The sequence below is a fragment of the Ruditapes philippinarum genome, unplaced genomic scaffold, assembly GCF_026571515.1.
Source record: "Ruditapes philippinarum isolate M1 unplaced genomic scaffold, ASM2657151v2 ctg5669_1_1_1_1, whole genome shotgun sequence".
Classification (NCBI taxonomy): domain Eukaryota; kingdom Metazoa; phylum Mollusca; class Bivalvia; order Venerida; family Veneridae; genus Ruditapes; species Ruditapes philippinarum.
In genome coordinates this window covers 1,076-17,001 of record NW_026864298.1, presented here as the reverse complement: position 1 = coordinate 17,001, position 15,926 = coordinate 1,076, and the positions used below count along the sequence as shown (strand labels likewise).

The following is a 15,926-nucleotide window of genomic DNA, read 5'->3' as shown; positions in this document are numbered from 1 at the left end:
CCCACCTTTTTGATCAATTTTTCCAAATCTTTAGATTCAAAAGAATGAGGATTTTTCACATCAACGTGATGTAGGAACTGTTCATCCATCTTCTGTATACCTATTGAGAATAAAACAACTAATATACATACAATGTAATAAGATTGAACTATCAATAATCGCCAGCTATTCTGTAAGTAGTCAATGTAACCTTTACTATTTTATGGTCATTATTTGAAATCTGGCTGAACTTGTCCTACCAAAACTCATCTTGAGGGAAAAAAAGAAAGTTTGAATTACAAACGTTTCTTTATGTAGAAGACTTTTTATACATTTTTTGTTTAAAACAAACTTTAAGCAAGAAGAACATAAAATACCTTGGTTTATGTAAAATATTAATTTAGTTTTGCAAAGATTTGTTCATCTTTAATAATAATCAAATTGAAAATTCCTGTTGAAATAATTCACCATATATAATTATTTTTCTATTGCATGTACATAAATGCACTCAGACAAGTAAAAAAAATGTATATTTTCTTCAAACCTTATCTATTTCATAAAGAAAACCAGAAAATCATTTTTTTTCATTGAACTTTAAACTTTAAGCGTCTTTACTTTTTAAATCTGAAATACTTGTATGTAGTTTTTCAATAAATTATATTATTATCTATCTAAATTGGTTAGCAAAATATAATCTTGGAAATTTTCAAAGAAAATCAACTAAAATTTGTAAATATATATTCCATATGTTTTTTCCTTTTCCTTTTAATATCTAGTTATCAAATCTGAAATATACATGGGTTGTCTCATAATAGTGTATAATCTATTGATAAAGTCAGTTTGGGGTGAGTAATAGTATTCTACATTCTAATGAAGTATCAGCATTGACTTCAGTGTATATATCAGCGTCACTAGCAACTTTCTATTTCTAGTAGTAATATATCTTGTTCAGAGAGTGTCTCAGCACAGAAGAAATCATTTCAAAGACAAGATTTGCCAGTACCAAGGAACTGAAACGGCCAGTACAGACAAATTTATTCTACTGTTGAACCCTTATTGCATAATAACCCATATTGTTATTAACATAAACCATCAGCTTTTTATGGACAACCCTTGTACATGAGGCTATCTAACTGAAAATAACTGAAAATGCCCAAATATCTAATCAACAAAATTTGTAGTCGGATATAAAAAGCAGTAATAGAATTATTAGATATTTCTAGATTCCGAAAGATAAATTTATCTTAAACATACGACAATAAATATATATATAAAACCCAAGCTAAAAATATTGAGCCGACCCCCTTAGGATAAAATTACATAGTGGACAGTCACTACATAGCAAATTCTATATTGTTATACAAACAAAATTAGAAATCATAACTCCTTCTTTGAAACTTATATACAGTAAATGATAAAGGTCTAGGGAATATTCCATTTGAAATAATTACTATACATTGTAATAACTGAAAATACAGAACTATGACATCCTTTCCCTCCAGGTATACCATAATACCAACAACTTAAACAATATTACGTTACTTAACAGTTGTCTGTACAGTAATTGGATATGTTTAGACATGTACATGTATTCCAAGCTAGACGACAGCACTGACCTGACTACCAAATGAATTAATTAAAGCTTTCAGCGGGATACAAGTCCAAATATATCACAATACTGTACAGACAAAGTTAAAGTTGCTTTATATTCTATATCTATTTTAACTTACATAAATTATGTCACTTTAAACAGCCTTTATACCATGTTCAACTGAACTTACATTAGTATGAAATATTCAAAATTGTAGGATTTTTGTATGGACACATATAACAGAATATGGTCACATGATGTCAAGTGAATGATGATTGGTAAGATAATAAAGATATAGAATATAAATATCATGACTGTATAACATTACCTCCTCACAAGCACTGCATGTTGGATGGTTTGCAAATAAATTTCAGAACTATAAACAAATCCAATGTAACAGTAAAGACATACTTCTACAAGAATCCCCGACCTAACACATTTTCTGCCATGATGAAAAAAGTATATTTCTGTTTCATATTTAACAAAACAAGGCATACCTACCTACATATATTGTACATACTGTGAAATATCAGGTTTTATCAAATTTACCCTTAGCCTAAAGAGCATGACTGATATACCTGTGTAATCAGTGCCTGCCAAGATCAGCTGGCACATCTGTGCTGTCTGATCATGATCTGTATTGTTTGCTATTCAGTCAGTACATATTTCAAACATCACCATAAAAATGATGAATGGTTTTGTTTAGATAGAAAGATAGATAACTCTGTTTAAGATATTTTAAGCATGGTCATGGTTATTTTGTGAAGTCAATACACTGATCATCATATAAAAAATAATATGTGAAACTACTAATTTTCAGTTTCATCTGTACTGTTCTCATAAGATACAATAGGCCTTTTCTAACATAATTCCGTCTTAAATTTTATATAATACTACATTGTTCTATTCTTTTACTTCTATAACGATAGAGAATATAATGTGCTCCAATGATTGTACAGATAAGTTAAATTTTAAAATCATTACTGTATTTAGTAGCTCTACATCTTCGTTAATATTAAAATTCTACCACATTTACCACTGTCCACTAACCTACCACACTGTAACTATTTACAGTTTTTATGTGGTCCAGTTACTATGTGATTACATTACTACCATATCTATAACATCAGTATGAGTTCAAGGTGTTCAATGATAAACATAAATTTGACCAAAAAAAACTATCTTTGTGTTCAAATCGTTATACATGTGTAAGTTTAAGTGATTTTGTCAGGGTGTGAAGAAAATGCTGTGTACATTTTCAGTAACCATACTACATGTATATACATTTGTAGATAATAAATCCATTGTGATACAAATTTCATAAACTAGAACTCCGCGAGTCGGATGTGTCGCCTTGTGAACAATATAGTTTAGGAGAAATGGCCAGGACAAAAATGAAATTTGAAAATTAACAAAGGGCAATAAATCAAAAAATAAGAAATGCAGAGCAGCAGTTTCTGTGCACTGCACTTCTTATCAATAAGATATATCATCCTATTAAGTTTCAAGTCTAAAGCTTTTATAATTTATGAGAAATGGCCTGGACAAAAATAAAGTTTGAAAATTAACAAGGGCAATAACTCAAAAAATAAGAAATGCAGAGTACCAGTTCTTGGGCACTGCACTTCTTCTTAATGAGATGTATCATCCTATGAAGTTTCATGTCCATAGCTTTATACTTTAGGAGAAATGGCCTGTACAAAAATAAAGTATGAAAATTAACAAAGGGCAATAACTCAAAAAATAAGAAATGCAGAGTACCAGTTCTTGGGCACTGCACTTTTTCTTAATGAGATCTATCATCCTATGAAGTTTCATGTCCATAGCTTTTATACTTTAGGAGAAATGGCCTGGACAAAAATAAAGTATGAAAATTAACAAAGGGCAATAACTCAAAAAATAAGAAATGCAGAGTACCAGTTCTTATGCACTGCACTTCTCCTTAATGAGATCTATCATCCTATGAAGTTTCAAGTCCATAGATTTTATACTTAAGGAGAAATGGCCCGGACAAAAATAAAGTATGAAAATTAACAAAGGGCAATAACTCAAAAAATAAGAAGTGCAGAGTACCGGTTCTTGTGCACTGCACTTCGGGTCATTGTAAGAAGCATGCATACCAAGTTTGAAGTCAATCAGACTTATAATGACTGACTTATGCTCCGGACAAGCTTAAGGGGACGCCGATGCCGACAACAACGCCGCCGACAAAAGTAACCCCTATATGTCGCCTTTTTCAAGGCGACACAAAAAGCAGTTGTAGGAAGTTCCAAATTTTCAATTTTAGTTTACTTTAATAGACCTAACCCAACACTGAGTGGTCGGAAGATAATTAAGTTGTCAAGACGGTATAAATACATGTAGTATGTAACAAGGAAAAACACTTGTTCCCACTTACATTCTGTAATATGTTTTTAACATTTCACAAAACTCAATTAAGGCTTGTTAATAGCATATTAAAATCATGGTAAAAAATTCTATGCGCAATACATGTGAAGTGGTGAGTCACAGCAGCTAATTGGTGAGTATTAAAGGGATACAACTCCAAATTTGCCGAAAACAATATGGGAGAGTATCAAGGAAAGATAATTTTGCTCCAATAAATCCCCAAAATAAGAAATAGGTAAAATATTAAAGAAAGACAACTCTGCTAGAAATCTAATGAAAATTATAGATGAGTATCTAAGGGAGATAATATCACTATGAAGCAGCCCACACGTTTTCGTACTCACGTCTGCTGTAACATCATACCTCCGTATTTTGCTATTGAACCTAAAACCTCCGTACCCTTCATCTGTTTCATTTTCTCCTTCGCCAAATCCCGAAGACGGTTCATCTCCTGACGCTTGATTTCATCAAGCCTCTCACGAATCTGATGAGAGACAAGGTCTAGATGCATGGAAATTTTCCCGTTCTGTAACAGAAAATTAGCTCTGCATAATTAATATGTATAAACCAATATGATAATTTTTGTTTCAGTTAAAATTTCAGTAATACCCGTAAGCAATCATCGTTTAGTTTGGATAGCTTCAAAACACTTACTGCAGTTTATGTGATTTGAAGATTTTAAAAATACATGTTTTAATAGTTTGATAAAACTGATTAATTACGTGATTGTAAAACAGACACCACTTGTTTTAGATTAGTTTGGCTCATTAATTTTGCAACAAAAAAAACAACAAAATGCACAAATCTTGAGATTCTAATATATATGTTTTGTTTATTATCTAGTTAACTGATGTAATGAATCTTTTTTAATTAATAGATAATAGATAACCAGTTAACTTAAGGTAGCTCGCTACTTTCCGACCGAAATATGACAACATCTCAGATCTTGATGATTTTTGGTATGCAAACATATAAATATGTGAGCTTTACTTCTGCAGTATTATTTTATAAATAAACAGCGTAACTATGACGTCAAAACGCCCTCTATCGGTGGTGGTGAAATTGCGTCTTTTTTATCAATAAACCGGTCTGTTCTTATCAATTTTCATCCGATTTCCTTCATTTTAATATCATAATGTTCAGTAAATGTATGTCTTTGTAATGATGTCTTTCTTTAACATTTACTTAATAGTCTGCGATTTTACGTCATTTTTCTCTACTTTCTGACGTCCATATTTGATGCAAATATCGCGCGATATCGCATTAAAGATTGTGTAATAAAAAAAATTCAACACGGTGAATTTTGCTATAATTTTCCGAGCGTGTAGTGAGATAGTGACGGAAAATATTTATGCAATAAAAATATAGGGTCAACGCGTAAGATATTTTGCTATTACTGTTTTAAAATAAAATAAGGGTGAGTGAAACGTTATGATTTTGGTGACGTTAATAGTTGTTGGAGTTCAAAGAATAATACCAAATAACAATTTTCTTACGTCAAACATTACGATAGTAAGTATAAACAACACAGGGACTTGATGAAATGTATATTTTCTAAATTGTTGATAATTTTCTCATTGAAAGCATGCGCTAGATGAGCACATTTACAATGTTTAATCCGACAATCCCTTTTTAAATACTTTTTTAATTTGCAGGACACAGTCTCATACATCTTTTAATTCTAATTTTATAATGTGATGTTGTTAAAGTGTTACATTATTATATGAATTAACTAGTTTCAGCGCAAAAAATAAGATACACATATTGCTGTATGAATGTAGTAAGAATATAACGTCGCTTACCTGTAGAATATTTATTTTACGTTACATTCAGTCTTTAAACACTTTCATAAAATCACATAAAGGCAGACGAGCCTCGGTGTCAAAACACATCGTAAAAATACAATTCAAATAGATATGCATACAAATGTGCCGAAATAAGTGATAAATAAAATTCAGAAATAATATTCAAATATGTTAAAGGGACTGAGGTATTTTGACATGATGGAACTGAAAATATTTTTTCCAGATAAATGTACAATTTGATGTAGGTTTACACCACGAATATTTGTGCAAAATTTCAGAGCATTCGCGCACTTCGTTTTTCCAGAATAATTATTCAAAATGAAAAGTGTTTAAACGCTTTTCACCCAAATCGGGCTAACAAAAACATAAAAATACGATTTTCAATTTATTTCAAAGTATATTTCTTAACTATCTTCGCATATATTTCTGTTTAAAGTGCCCAGCTCATTTATGTAAGAAATTCAAATGTTATGTGTTTAGCTTTTCAACCTCATTGGAGTCCCTTTAAGAATATTTAAAAACAAACTGTACAAGAAACAAAAACCTTTACTTTGTTTTTATTTTTGCTTACCATTTCTAAGTCTGTGCAATACATAGATTATATAATTATAATCTAATTAAAATGTCATGATAATTAGAAAATAATGTATTATGTTGACGTTATCTTGTTCATTTTTAATACAATACTGTATTGCTTTAAAACAAAAATATAAAAAAAAAACAAGAAAAAAAAAACAACCTCAAACACACACCAACAACACGTGTTTATGATGTTAGCAATAAAATGGACTTCTCCCTTATTAACGGAGATCATAATCAGGTTTTTTTTACTTTGAATATTCTTCTGTTGCCACGTTGTAATCGGTAAAGTGGTCTTACGCTGAATTCGGAAGGCATGGATTCGAGACACGATTGCTTATTGTACTAATAGATTATATTTTAGAATTGTTTACTGTCTATGAAATGTTTCAAGGTCCACCTCGGACTCCTGTCATTCATTTCCAAAGAGAAGTTGATACTGTGAGAAACACTGGTACCGTTAAATTCCCTCCGCTTTAATTGAAATACTGTTGAAAGCGGCGTTAAAGCCAATATTAAAAAATAAGAAAATATAAAACATAAAATGCATAGTTCATTATTTTCATAGGCTCTACATAGCACTGCATTATGTGCAGACAAAAAACGAGCTTCTCCCACAACCATATTCTCAAAAATTGAGGATCCTACATGGTCTTCAATACAAGGGAATCTGTATTTAATATGCAAAATTCTCCGCTTCTGAACATACAAAATAAATCAACGGAACTTTCGCCTTTAATCGAGAAATGATCGCGGCTTCAGGTCGCCTCAAAGATGCGCTAGTAAACGCATACCGCGGGTCAGCTAGTTTAAAATAAATAAGAATATCTGTAATTATGTGAAATACGTGAGAAATTAAAGCCATAGCATGAGAGCGTGATTCCTGCTTTAAATGTGAGTCTCACGCTTAGTGCAGGGTATTTAGCTGCGAGAGAAAATAGAATATCTGATGGCTGTTAATAAATAAATTTTTATACGTGTAGAAAATTTTTGAATTAAATGTCTGCTAGATTTTATAATATAAGTAAGACTACCGGTGAATCATGGCTTACGTACAAATCGTTGCTACTTCCAGTTGATCATATATTTTTGAAACGTAAATTTGATTTATTTCCTACCACAGACATAGATGTTATCTATGTCTCTGTTCCTACTAACTGATATATACAATTCAAAATTGTTACATATGATAACATGGAAGTTTATGTTGTACCGAGATATACATAACATGATGACATTGCGACTGCATCAGCCTTTTCATTCTTTTTTTCTGACATTCTTTGCAAAATTTATGTTTTTATAATTTCCACTTAGGTGGCCCTTTAATTATATCTTTCAATATTCTGAATTGTCTTTCAGTCCTCGAGGTATTTATATCCATTCGTTGCAGTTTTTCAGCGATTGATACCAACTTTTGCAGACAGTTATACCCTGATTTGTTGTACATGTATATAATTGAAGATATTCATCGAAATGCAGGCATCTGCCAGGACTTTTAAAAGAACATTTTTACGGAACATGTCTACAAACTATTGTTGTTGATGGTTTTCACACATTTTTATTCCTGTCAGTATGTTATTTATCGAACAAGTCGTGAAAATTTCCTTGAGAAAAATATTTGACGTCACCAAAATCATTACGTTTTACTCACCCTTTATTTTATATTCAAATAGTAATAGCAAAATATCTTACGCGTTGACCCTATATTTTTATTGCATAAATATTTTCTTTTATGACTTCACTACATGCTAAAAAAATTAAAGCAAAATTCACCGTGTTGATTTTTTATTATTTCACAATCTTTATTGCGATATCGCGCGATATTTGCATCAAATATGGACGTCAGAACGAGAGGGAAAATAACGTAGAATCGCAGAGTATTTAGCAAATGTTCAAGAAAGACATCATTACAAAGACATACATTTACTGAACATTATAAAATTAAAATGAAGGAAATCGGATGAAAATTGATAATAACAGACATGTTTATTGATAAAAAAGACGCAATTTCGCCGCCACCGATAGAGGGCGCTTTGACGTCATAGTAACGCTGTTTATTTATAAAATAATGCTGCAGAAGTAAAGCTTACATATCTACATGTCTGTATACCAGAAATCATCAAGATCTGAGATATTGTCAAATTTCGGTCGGAAAGTAGCGAGCTACCTTAACTGACTACTTCAACAGAGAGATAATGTAGCATTTTATAATTATAACAGTAAAACTGTTATTAATAATTATGGCATTAATTCGGACAAGGACATGACCATGCTTATTGAATAACAGTTTATTGCTAGGATTTGAACAGAAATAACTATATTCTGTAAGAACATTGAAACTTTTACAACCTTAATATCCCACAAGTATCATAAATTATTGACACCAGCTGTTACACGAGTGTATCTCTCATTAATATCTGCTTCTTTTAACAATTATTTTGCTAATGACCATATTCAAAATGTTCTCTTGATGTTTATATTTTGTAACAGAAGTGAATTTCCTACTAATCAATAATCAATACATGTAGTTTTATGACAGGAAAAGTAATGAAAGTAGACATTGATAATTGTCAAGCATCTGAAATTCTGAATCCCCCCCCACCCAATCCCCACTTCTTAGCTGAAGGTGACTGTGTGTAAGATCAGGTTTTAAATTAGGAACTATTCAACAAAATTAAGCGGCTAAAGATGAAGTCTCCTTAGACGGCATCCATGTACCTGTGCTTGCCTGGCTTTATACCAGTGCAACATTTATCCTAAATCTCACAGAACTTAAGGCATGACTATTGAGTAAGTTACAGCACTGACAAGTAATTCTGCTTCAAATATTAACCTTTGACACTTAAGTATAAATTAACCTTGACTTTTTTTTAATGTATTTCTAGCAAACAACACTGCTATAATAGCCTATTGTAGCAGAGCTTTCTGTTATAACGAGAAAATTCTTTTAGCAATAAACCAGACACATAAAAACTGAAAGGTTCATACACTAAACTACCTTATATGTTGAGCTAAAAAATAAAAATTTCCGTATCATAAACATCAAATGGTAGAGATACAATGATTTGTCAAACATGTTTTTACTGGCATTAAATTTTAAGAGATATATAAATTATCATCGGTTATTTTTACATCTTCTTAAATCTTCTTAAAGTTCTTACAACATAACAGAAACTGACAATAGTATAACTTATCAAAATTTGGCTGTAACATTGTAAAATACATACTCATCCATTAAAAAACATAGTAATATTTTCTAATTAACATAATTGAGATTGATTACTTTTGGTAAGTTACGTGCTTAAATTACAAAATCTGATATATTTACAGTTTTACACTTAGTTTATGTTTAATTTGACAATGTGGCAGAACACATTGTTTGTCTGATGTAACATGGAAAGAAAAGAGCAATTTGTTTTGAAAAATTTACCCCAAGACTCAGTCAAAGGCAAAACAGAAGTTCTCCAATGAACTCTCTTTGACCTTGACACCAGTCTATGTGCATTATTAACATAAAACAAAATGTTCAGAAATATTTATGCCATTTCTTATACAGTCACTGTGCATAAAAAGTAACAAAATTGAATAACAATTCCCTCATTTTTGACAAACAAATAAAATAAGCTATAACAAAAATTAAGTTAGTGCCACAAATACATGTACATGTATATTACAAGTATTAAATTTCATAGTAAAATAAATAGTTTTCTTTAATAATATAAATTAAGCAGAGACTGAGGTTGTAGAAAGAGAGAAAATATACAAACTATGGGGGAAGGGTTATAATTTCAAATAACAACTTTGATTAAAATCTTAAGAAAGTTTAGTAATAAAAGAACACTATAATGCTATCAATGTTAACATGTTGCTTCAGACATATACAAAATGTATTATCAACAATAAAATCACACACAGGTCTGGCTATAAAAACTTTAGAACAATGTTAGTATCAGAAATGTAAAGGAAGGCATTGTAAAATATAGAATGAATTCTAAGGGTAAAATTAGTCATGATCTGGAAAATGATGGATTTATGTTCAGACTGTGTTTATTTGATTGCTGCCCTAAGGAATTGACTGTGCCACAAGTACAGAAACCAGTCTAGCTTCCATGCTAGCGTGGTCTGAGTTTAATTAGACAAAATACAAAACTGAAATACCATCAGGCTCGGCTTTCAATAACATTAATCAAACAGAGACAAATCTTGACCTAACATTGTCTCAAAATTGACAGAGATTATTACATCTCTGAGAAAAATCTCAAGTTGGCTTTCACTAAACTTTTTCTTAACACTTGAGATTTTTCTAAATTTTGTGTTTAAAGATAACTCTGATTCCCTTTGTAAATAAATTCATAAGTATCATTTGCTTGCAAATTATAGCAGTATGAAGTCTTGTAGACAAAGCGTGTTGGCAATATAATAAAAAGTGCATTTTGATTAAATACAATAACATCATTTCTTGTGGATCTATATATGTTATAAGTTATTAGGTCGGACCCACTATGGAAACTCTGAAAGTCTGAAGGATTAATTGGGGGACAAGGTGATCACCAGGCTACCCCTATTCATCCAACAGACCCACACGATATCAGTAGTGGGTCAGTGACAACCCCAGTAAAAGATTTATTTCATTGACCAACTTCTATCACTCAGGCTATTTGAACAACATATTTGTCAACATAAATATGAAGTTATTGACACCAAAGGAAAACAATCTTACTAGATTTTTATAACAATACGGTATTTTCCTTTTCTCCTTTTTTCCCTTACATTACCTTTGTATAAAACAAAATAAAAACAGTGGGCTGTTTGTTATTGTCACATTTTAAACTGTACTGTTTAAATCCATCTTCCATTCTATCAGATCAACATTTGCTGTTAAATAATTATAAAAGCGAGTGGTTTGGTTATTACATAAAATTATCTACGTGCGTGTGTACGGTAATAAACCCTGTCCATGCTTTTCAATTCTTAAATTCAAACCTTGATATCATCGTCACTTATATTTTCCAGTTTTTTACGGAACTGTTCGTCTTGCTCGAGAACCGTCATAACCTCACTTAGGTAGCGATCATATTCGAGACCCAAGTCCTGAAATACGTCAGTAATTTTCTTTCTTTTAGATATGCTTACAACAACGAAAAAAAGTAAAAAGAAACATCAAACCTTTATATCGGTCATATTCATTTCTTCGAGTTTTTTACGGAATGCCTCGTCCTCTTCCAGTGCCATGACTATCTCTTTAAGATACCTATCATATTCTAGACCAAAACCCTGAAATAATGTGCTCATTTTGTCAGTTGAAAGTAATAGAAGAATCAACTGTTAGTGAAAACAAGAAAATAAATTCTATTGACAACATGTTATAACTGTTTCATTTAAGTAAACATCTCTGCAAGGTTGTGAAATAAACAATTTCAGTAGTATTTTACACTCAAAACAAATATACGGTACCTATAGTCAAGCTCATAGAATATTAGTAAAGAAAATTGTTAGAAGAATAAAATCTTATTTTCACATACGCTCTAATGGCTATGACAATAATTCATTTAGTAACTGTTTATGTCATCAAACCTATAAAATGCTTAAATGGTGAAATCTATTTCACCTACTAAATGTAAACAACATTAACAAGAGCTGTCGGTAGGACAGCAACGCTCGACTATTCTTAGTGCTTGATATTAAAAAAATGCTTGATACAGTTACCTCCTCCTGTTTACAGGTTGGGGTCATGATGGTGAACAAGTGTGCAAAGTTTCAAAGCCATATGTCAATGGACTTTGAAAATATTTGAACTATTACAAAAACTTTAACGTAAATTCTAAGTCGAAAAAGGGGCATAATTCTGTCAAAATGCTTGATAGAGTTACCTCCTCATGTTTACAGGTTTGGGTCATGATGTTGAACAAGTGTGCAAAGTTTCAAAGCCATATGTCAATGGACTTTGAAAATATTTGAACTATTACAAAAACTTTAACGTAAATTCTAAGTCGAAAAAGGGGCATAATTCTGTCAAAATGCTTGATAGAGTTACCTCCTCTTGTGTACAGGTTGGGGTCATGATGGTGAACAAGTGTGCAAAGTTTCAAAGCCATATGTCAATGGACTTTGAAAATATTTGAACTATTACAAAAACTTTAACGTAAATTCTAAGTCCAAAAAGGGGCATAATTCTGTCAAAATGCTTGATAGAGTTACCTCCTCTTGTCTACAGGTTGGGGTCATGATGGTGAACAAGTGTGCAAAGTTTCAAAGCCATATGTCTATGGACTTTGAAAATATTTGAACTATTACAAAAACTTTAACATAAGTGGTTACGCCGACGCCGACGCTCGGGTGACTGCAATAGCTCTACTTATTCTTATCGAATAGTCGAGCTAAAAACTACATTAAAGACTATATACTGTTGTTAAAATCATGTTAACAATAAACTGTTTTAAAGAAAAATCATAACATTCCTTTCGAGAAATATGACTGGGACATTACATGAATATAATATAACAGTAAACTAAGTATGTTACATAAAACCAATTATAAGAAACATTTAATATCATCATTTAAATCATGTCATATTATATATAGGGTTCCAACTATTTGATGGGAGTTTTCCAGGACTTTTCTAATTTTTGAGGACTTTTTTCTACAAGATAAAATTCAATGTTATTTTACACATTGCCCTATGAATTTGTTCATGGGATTGGCAATGTTTAGAACAACATTTCAATGGCGCCTTTCAACAAAATACATTTAGTTCATGAAGTACGGTAAGTCTATTAAGAAAGTGTAACAGAACATCTTTCTAAGAAATACATTCAGTGTCTACAATAAATGAAATGTACTTTGTGACAATTAATGTTTTTTCCAGGTTTTCATCCCATTTTTATCTCACCTGAGATTTGACGGTCAAATCCGACAGACCTCAGTCCACTAAGGCTTCAGAGACAGTTTTGTTAAGGGCTTTATCCGGAATAAGACCTTTGGGTCTAATCCAGGAGTATATATTATAGTTTTTGTTGTTGTTTTTTTCAACATTAATTAGGTCTGGAGCCCTGCTTTTCAAATTCATGGGCATATCCCGTTTTCCCTGATACCGTGGGAACCCTGTATGCATAACAGTGCCAGTCACAGAGTAATAACTTAAATTTTAAACTGAATTCAAACCAGTAAAAAAGCACCATTATGTTTAATAAAACACACCAAAACAATCAAATAAACTTGTTTAAAATACAGTAATCAACACTGGCATAAACAGATTTCAGTCATAAATTAATGAACTTTTTGAAGTGTGATGAAACTGAAAATAAAGAAATACAGACCCTGAAAAAACAAGGTTTTTATATAAATTAGCTTAAACTAAATAATGTATAAATATCTATGATTAGAATAATACGGGAATAACCAGATGGTTTCCGGCCCTCAAGTGTTAATGAAACAACAGGTGAGCATTATATATCCTCATCCTCATTAAGTTTATGGGTATAATTTAACCCTCTTAGCATCCAATACAGTCAAGTGACCAGTTCCGGTACAGGACCAATTCCGGTTTCTTCAATGACGTTTTCATTGAAATATTTCTGACATTTGAATTTTTGTTGATAACATAATGCAATGTGTGTCAAACCATCTGCTAGCAGCTCATTCTTTTATGAATTGTCGGTTTTCTAGAAAAACAACATTGATTGAGTTGGAACAGGTCCTGTGCCGCAACTGGACTACTGATAGTACACTGGGGGATCATAATATCAGAACTATATACATGTATGTATCAGGACGTAGCCAAGATCACAAAATATTCCCTTGTACTTTACCTCATCTACATCATAAGTAAACTCATCCCAATCTTTCTGTATAATTTAGGCATAATAATATGATTAACAGTGGCACTCTGGTACAAATATAGCATAAATGTAAAAAAGATCTTGCGTTTTTTAAAAAAATGTACGAAATGCAACAAAAAAACAAGAGCACCACACAGGCAGGGCAATATATGCCCGGATGTAAATTTGTTTAAGCTACCATATTTAGTCAGTACTATATACATTGTATTCTAAAATTTTGCCTTAAAATGACGATTGATTATTGGTTTTGTTCGGAAAATATATCTAATATCTATTTACAAAAGTATTCAGTTACTTACTGGATCTTCTTCATTCACATCATCTGGTGAATCTCCCTCTACTGGTTTAATGTCCGGCTGGACCGGAGGGCATGTTATCTCATGCATCAGGGATGCCACCATCACTATACACACCAACCATCTCATTCTTGTGCTTTTATAAATATATTTTACATAAATATATAATAATATAAGGAAAGAACTAATGATATTTAAAATTTGATGGCCTGCTAGTCATAATCGATCAATTGTTTACGATAACATTAACAGATTAATATTCAAAGTTAAATATGAATTGATTTTATTTATATACGGCAATAGTTTTAAACATATGAACACATTTCATAAAAGAAAATATCAAAATCAACATTTCAATTAAGCATTAGCTTTTTTTGCCCTACAAACGAGAAAATTGTAAAAATGTCACATGTTTTCGCGATTCATACAAATAAAATTTTAATTACATATGCAATCATATAACCTTTTAACTACATATTTATATCTCCATAGTTTACACTTATTAAGCCATTTCCCTTTAATTTCCTCTCATTTCAAAGAAAATGAAGGACTCGATGCCGGTAACAGCTGTCAAACTTTGGACGGATAAACAAAACTTCAAAACATGAAAAACAAACCTTTTAAAATGTTCCTTTATGCACCGAGTAAACTTCTGATAAAATAATTTAAAACTTTATATGCTAAGAAGTGCAAAAAGATTTAATACTTAATATATAAAAGTAAATTACGTTACAAATTAACTAAGCACTCCTGTCAATCACAAAAGTGTTTATCTTACGTGTACTTACTCATGCAACAAAGATTTTGATTGGTTGATCATGTATTCAATATCCAACCAATAACCGCTTTACTAAATAATAATTTCATGTATTGAGGCCCGTACAGGGCTTCAACATCTGCGCATGTTTCTAAATTCAAAATTTTACCATTTCATGTTTAAATGTTGAATTCTGCTTAAGCCGGTGTTAGGGGGCGTGGACGGTAGTTTGCACTTTACAGTACCGTCCATGAACAGGCTCAATCAAACCGAGCCTGCAACATTTTCAATTATGTTGTGTTGGACTTTCTTTAGGGATTCTTATTTTCTCTGTTGTCGCCCAAAGGTGCTAGTGGCATTGATTTGACCTAAAATGTGTTTAACCATGTTATTTATGCACTAAAACATCAATATATTAAAAAAAAAAAAAAATTTTTTTTTCACTGTTTTATTATTATAAGACAATAAATTATATATTAAATCAAACCGAGCCTGCAACATTTTCAATTATGTTGTGTTGGACTTTCTTTAGGGATTCTTATTTTCTCTGTTGTCGCCCAAAGGTGCTAGTGGCATTGATTTGACCTAAAATGTGTTTAACCTTGTTATTTATGCACTAAAACATCAATATATTAAAAAAAAAATGAAAAAAAAATTTTTTTCACTGTTATATTATTATAGACTATATGACTA

General features: G+C 31.2%; 1 protein-coding gene across 8 annotated transcripts in view; it reads right to left on the bottom strand.

Moving 5' to 3' along the window:
• The window catches only part of LOC132725110 (nucleobindin-2-like), a 31,652-nt gene extending 16,381 nt beyond the window's left edge, over positions 1–15,271 (bottom strand). Inside the window, exons 1-5 of one of the 8 annotated variants that reach the window (XM_060710170.1) lie at positions 15,094–15,271; positions 14,480–14,612; positions 11,509–11,616; positions 4,322–4,484; positions 6–100 (exon numbers count right to left, since the gene is read on the bottom strand). In XM_060710170.1, coding sequence (XP_060566153.1) covers positions 6–100; positions 4,322–4,484; positions 11,509–11,616; positions 14,480–14,605 — 492 coding nt within the window. In that variant the 5' untranslated portion in view covers positions 14,606–14,612; positions 15,094–15,271. Of the gene's footprint in view, positions 1–5; positions 101–4,321; positions 4,485–11,325; positions 11,434–11,508; positions 11,617–14,479; positions 14,613–15,093 lie in introns of all 8 variants that reach the window. The other 7 variants (XM_060710177.1, XM_060710169.1, XM_060710173.1 and 4 more) reach the window with 7 other exon arrangements.
• Between the last annotated feature and the right edge of the window lie 655 nt (positions 15,272–15,926).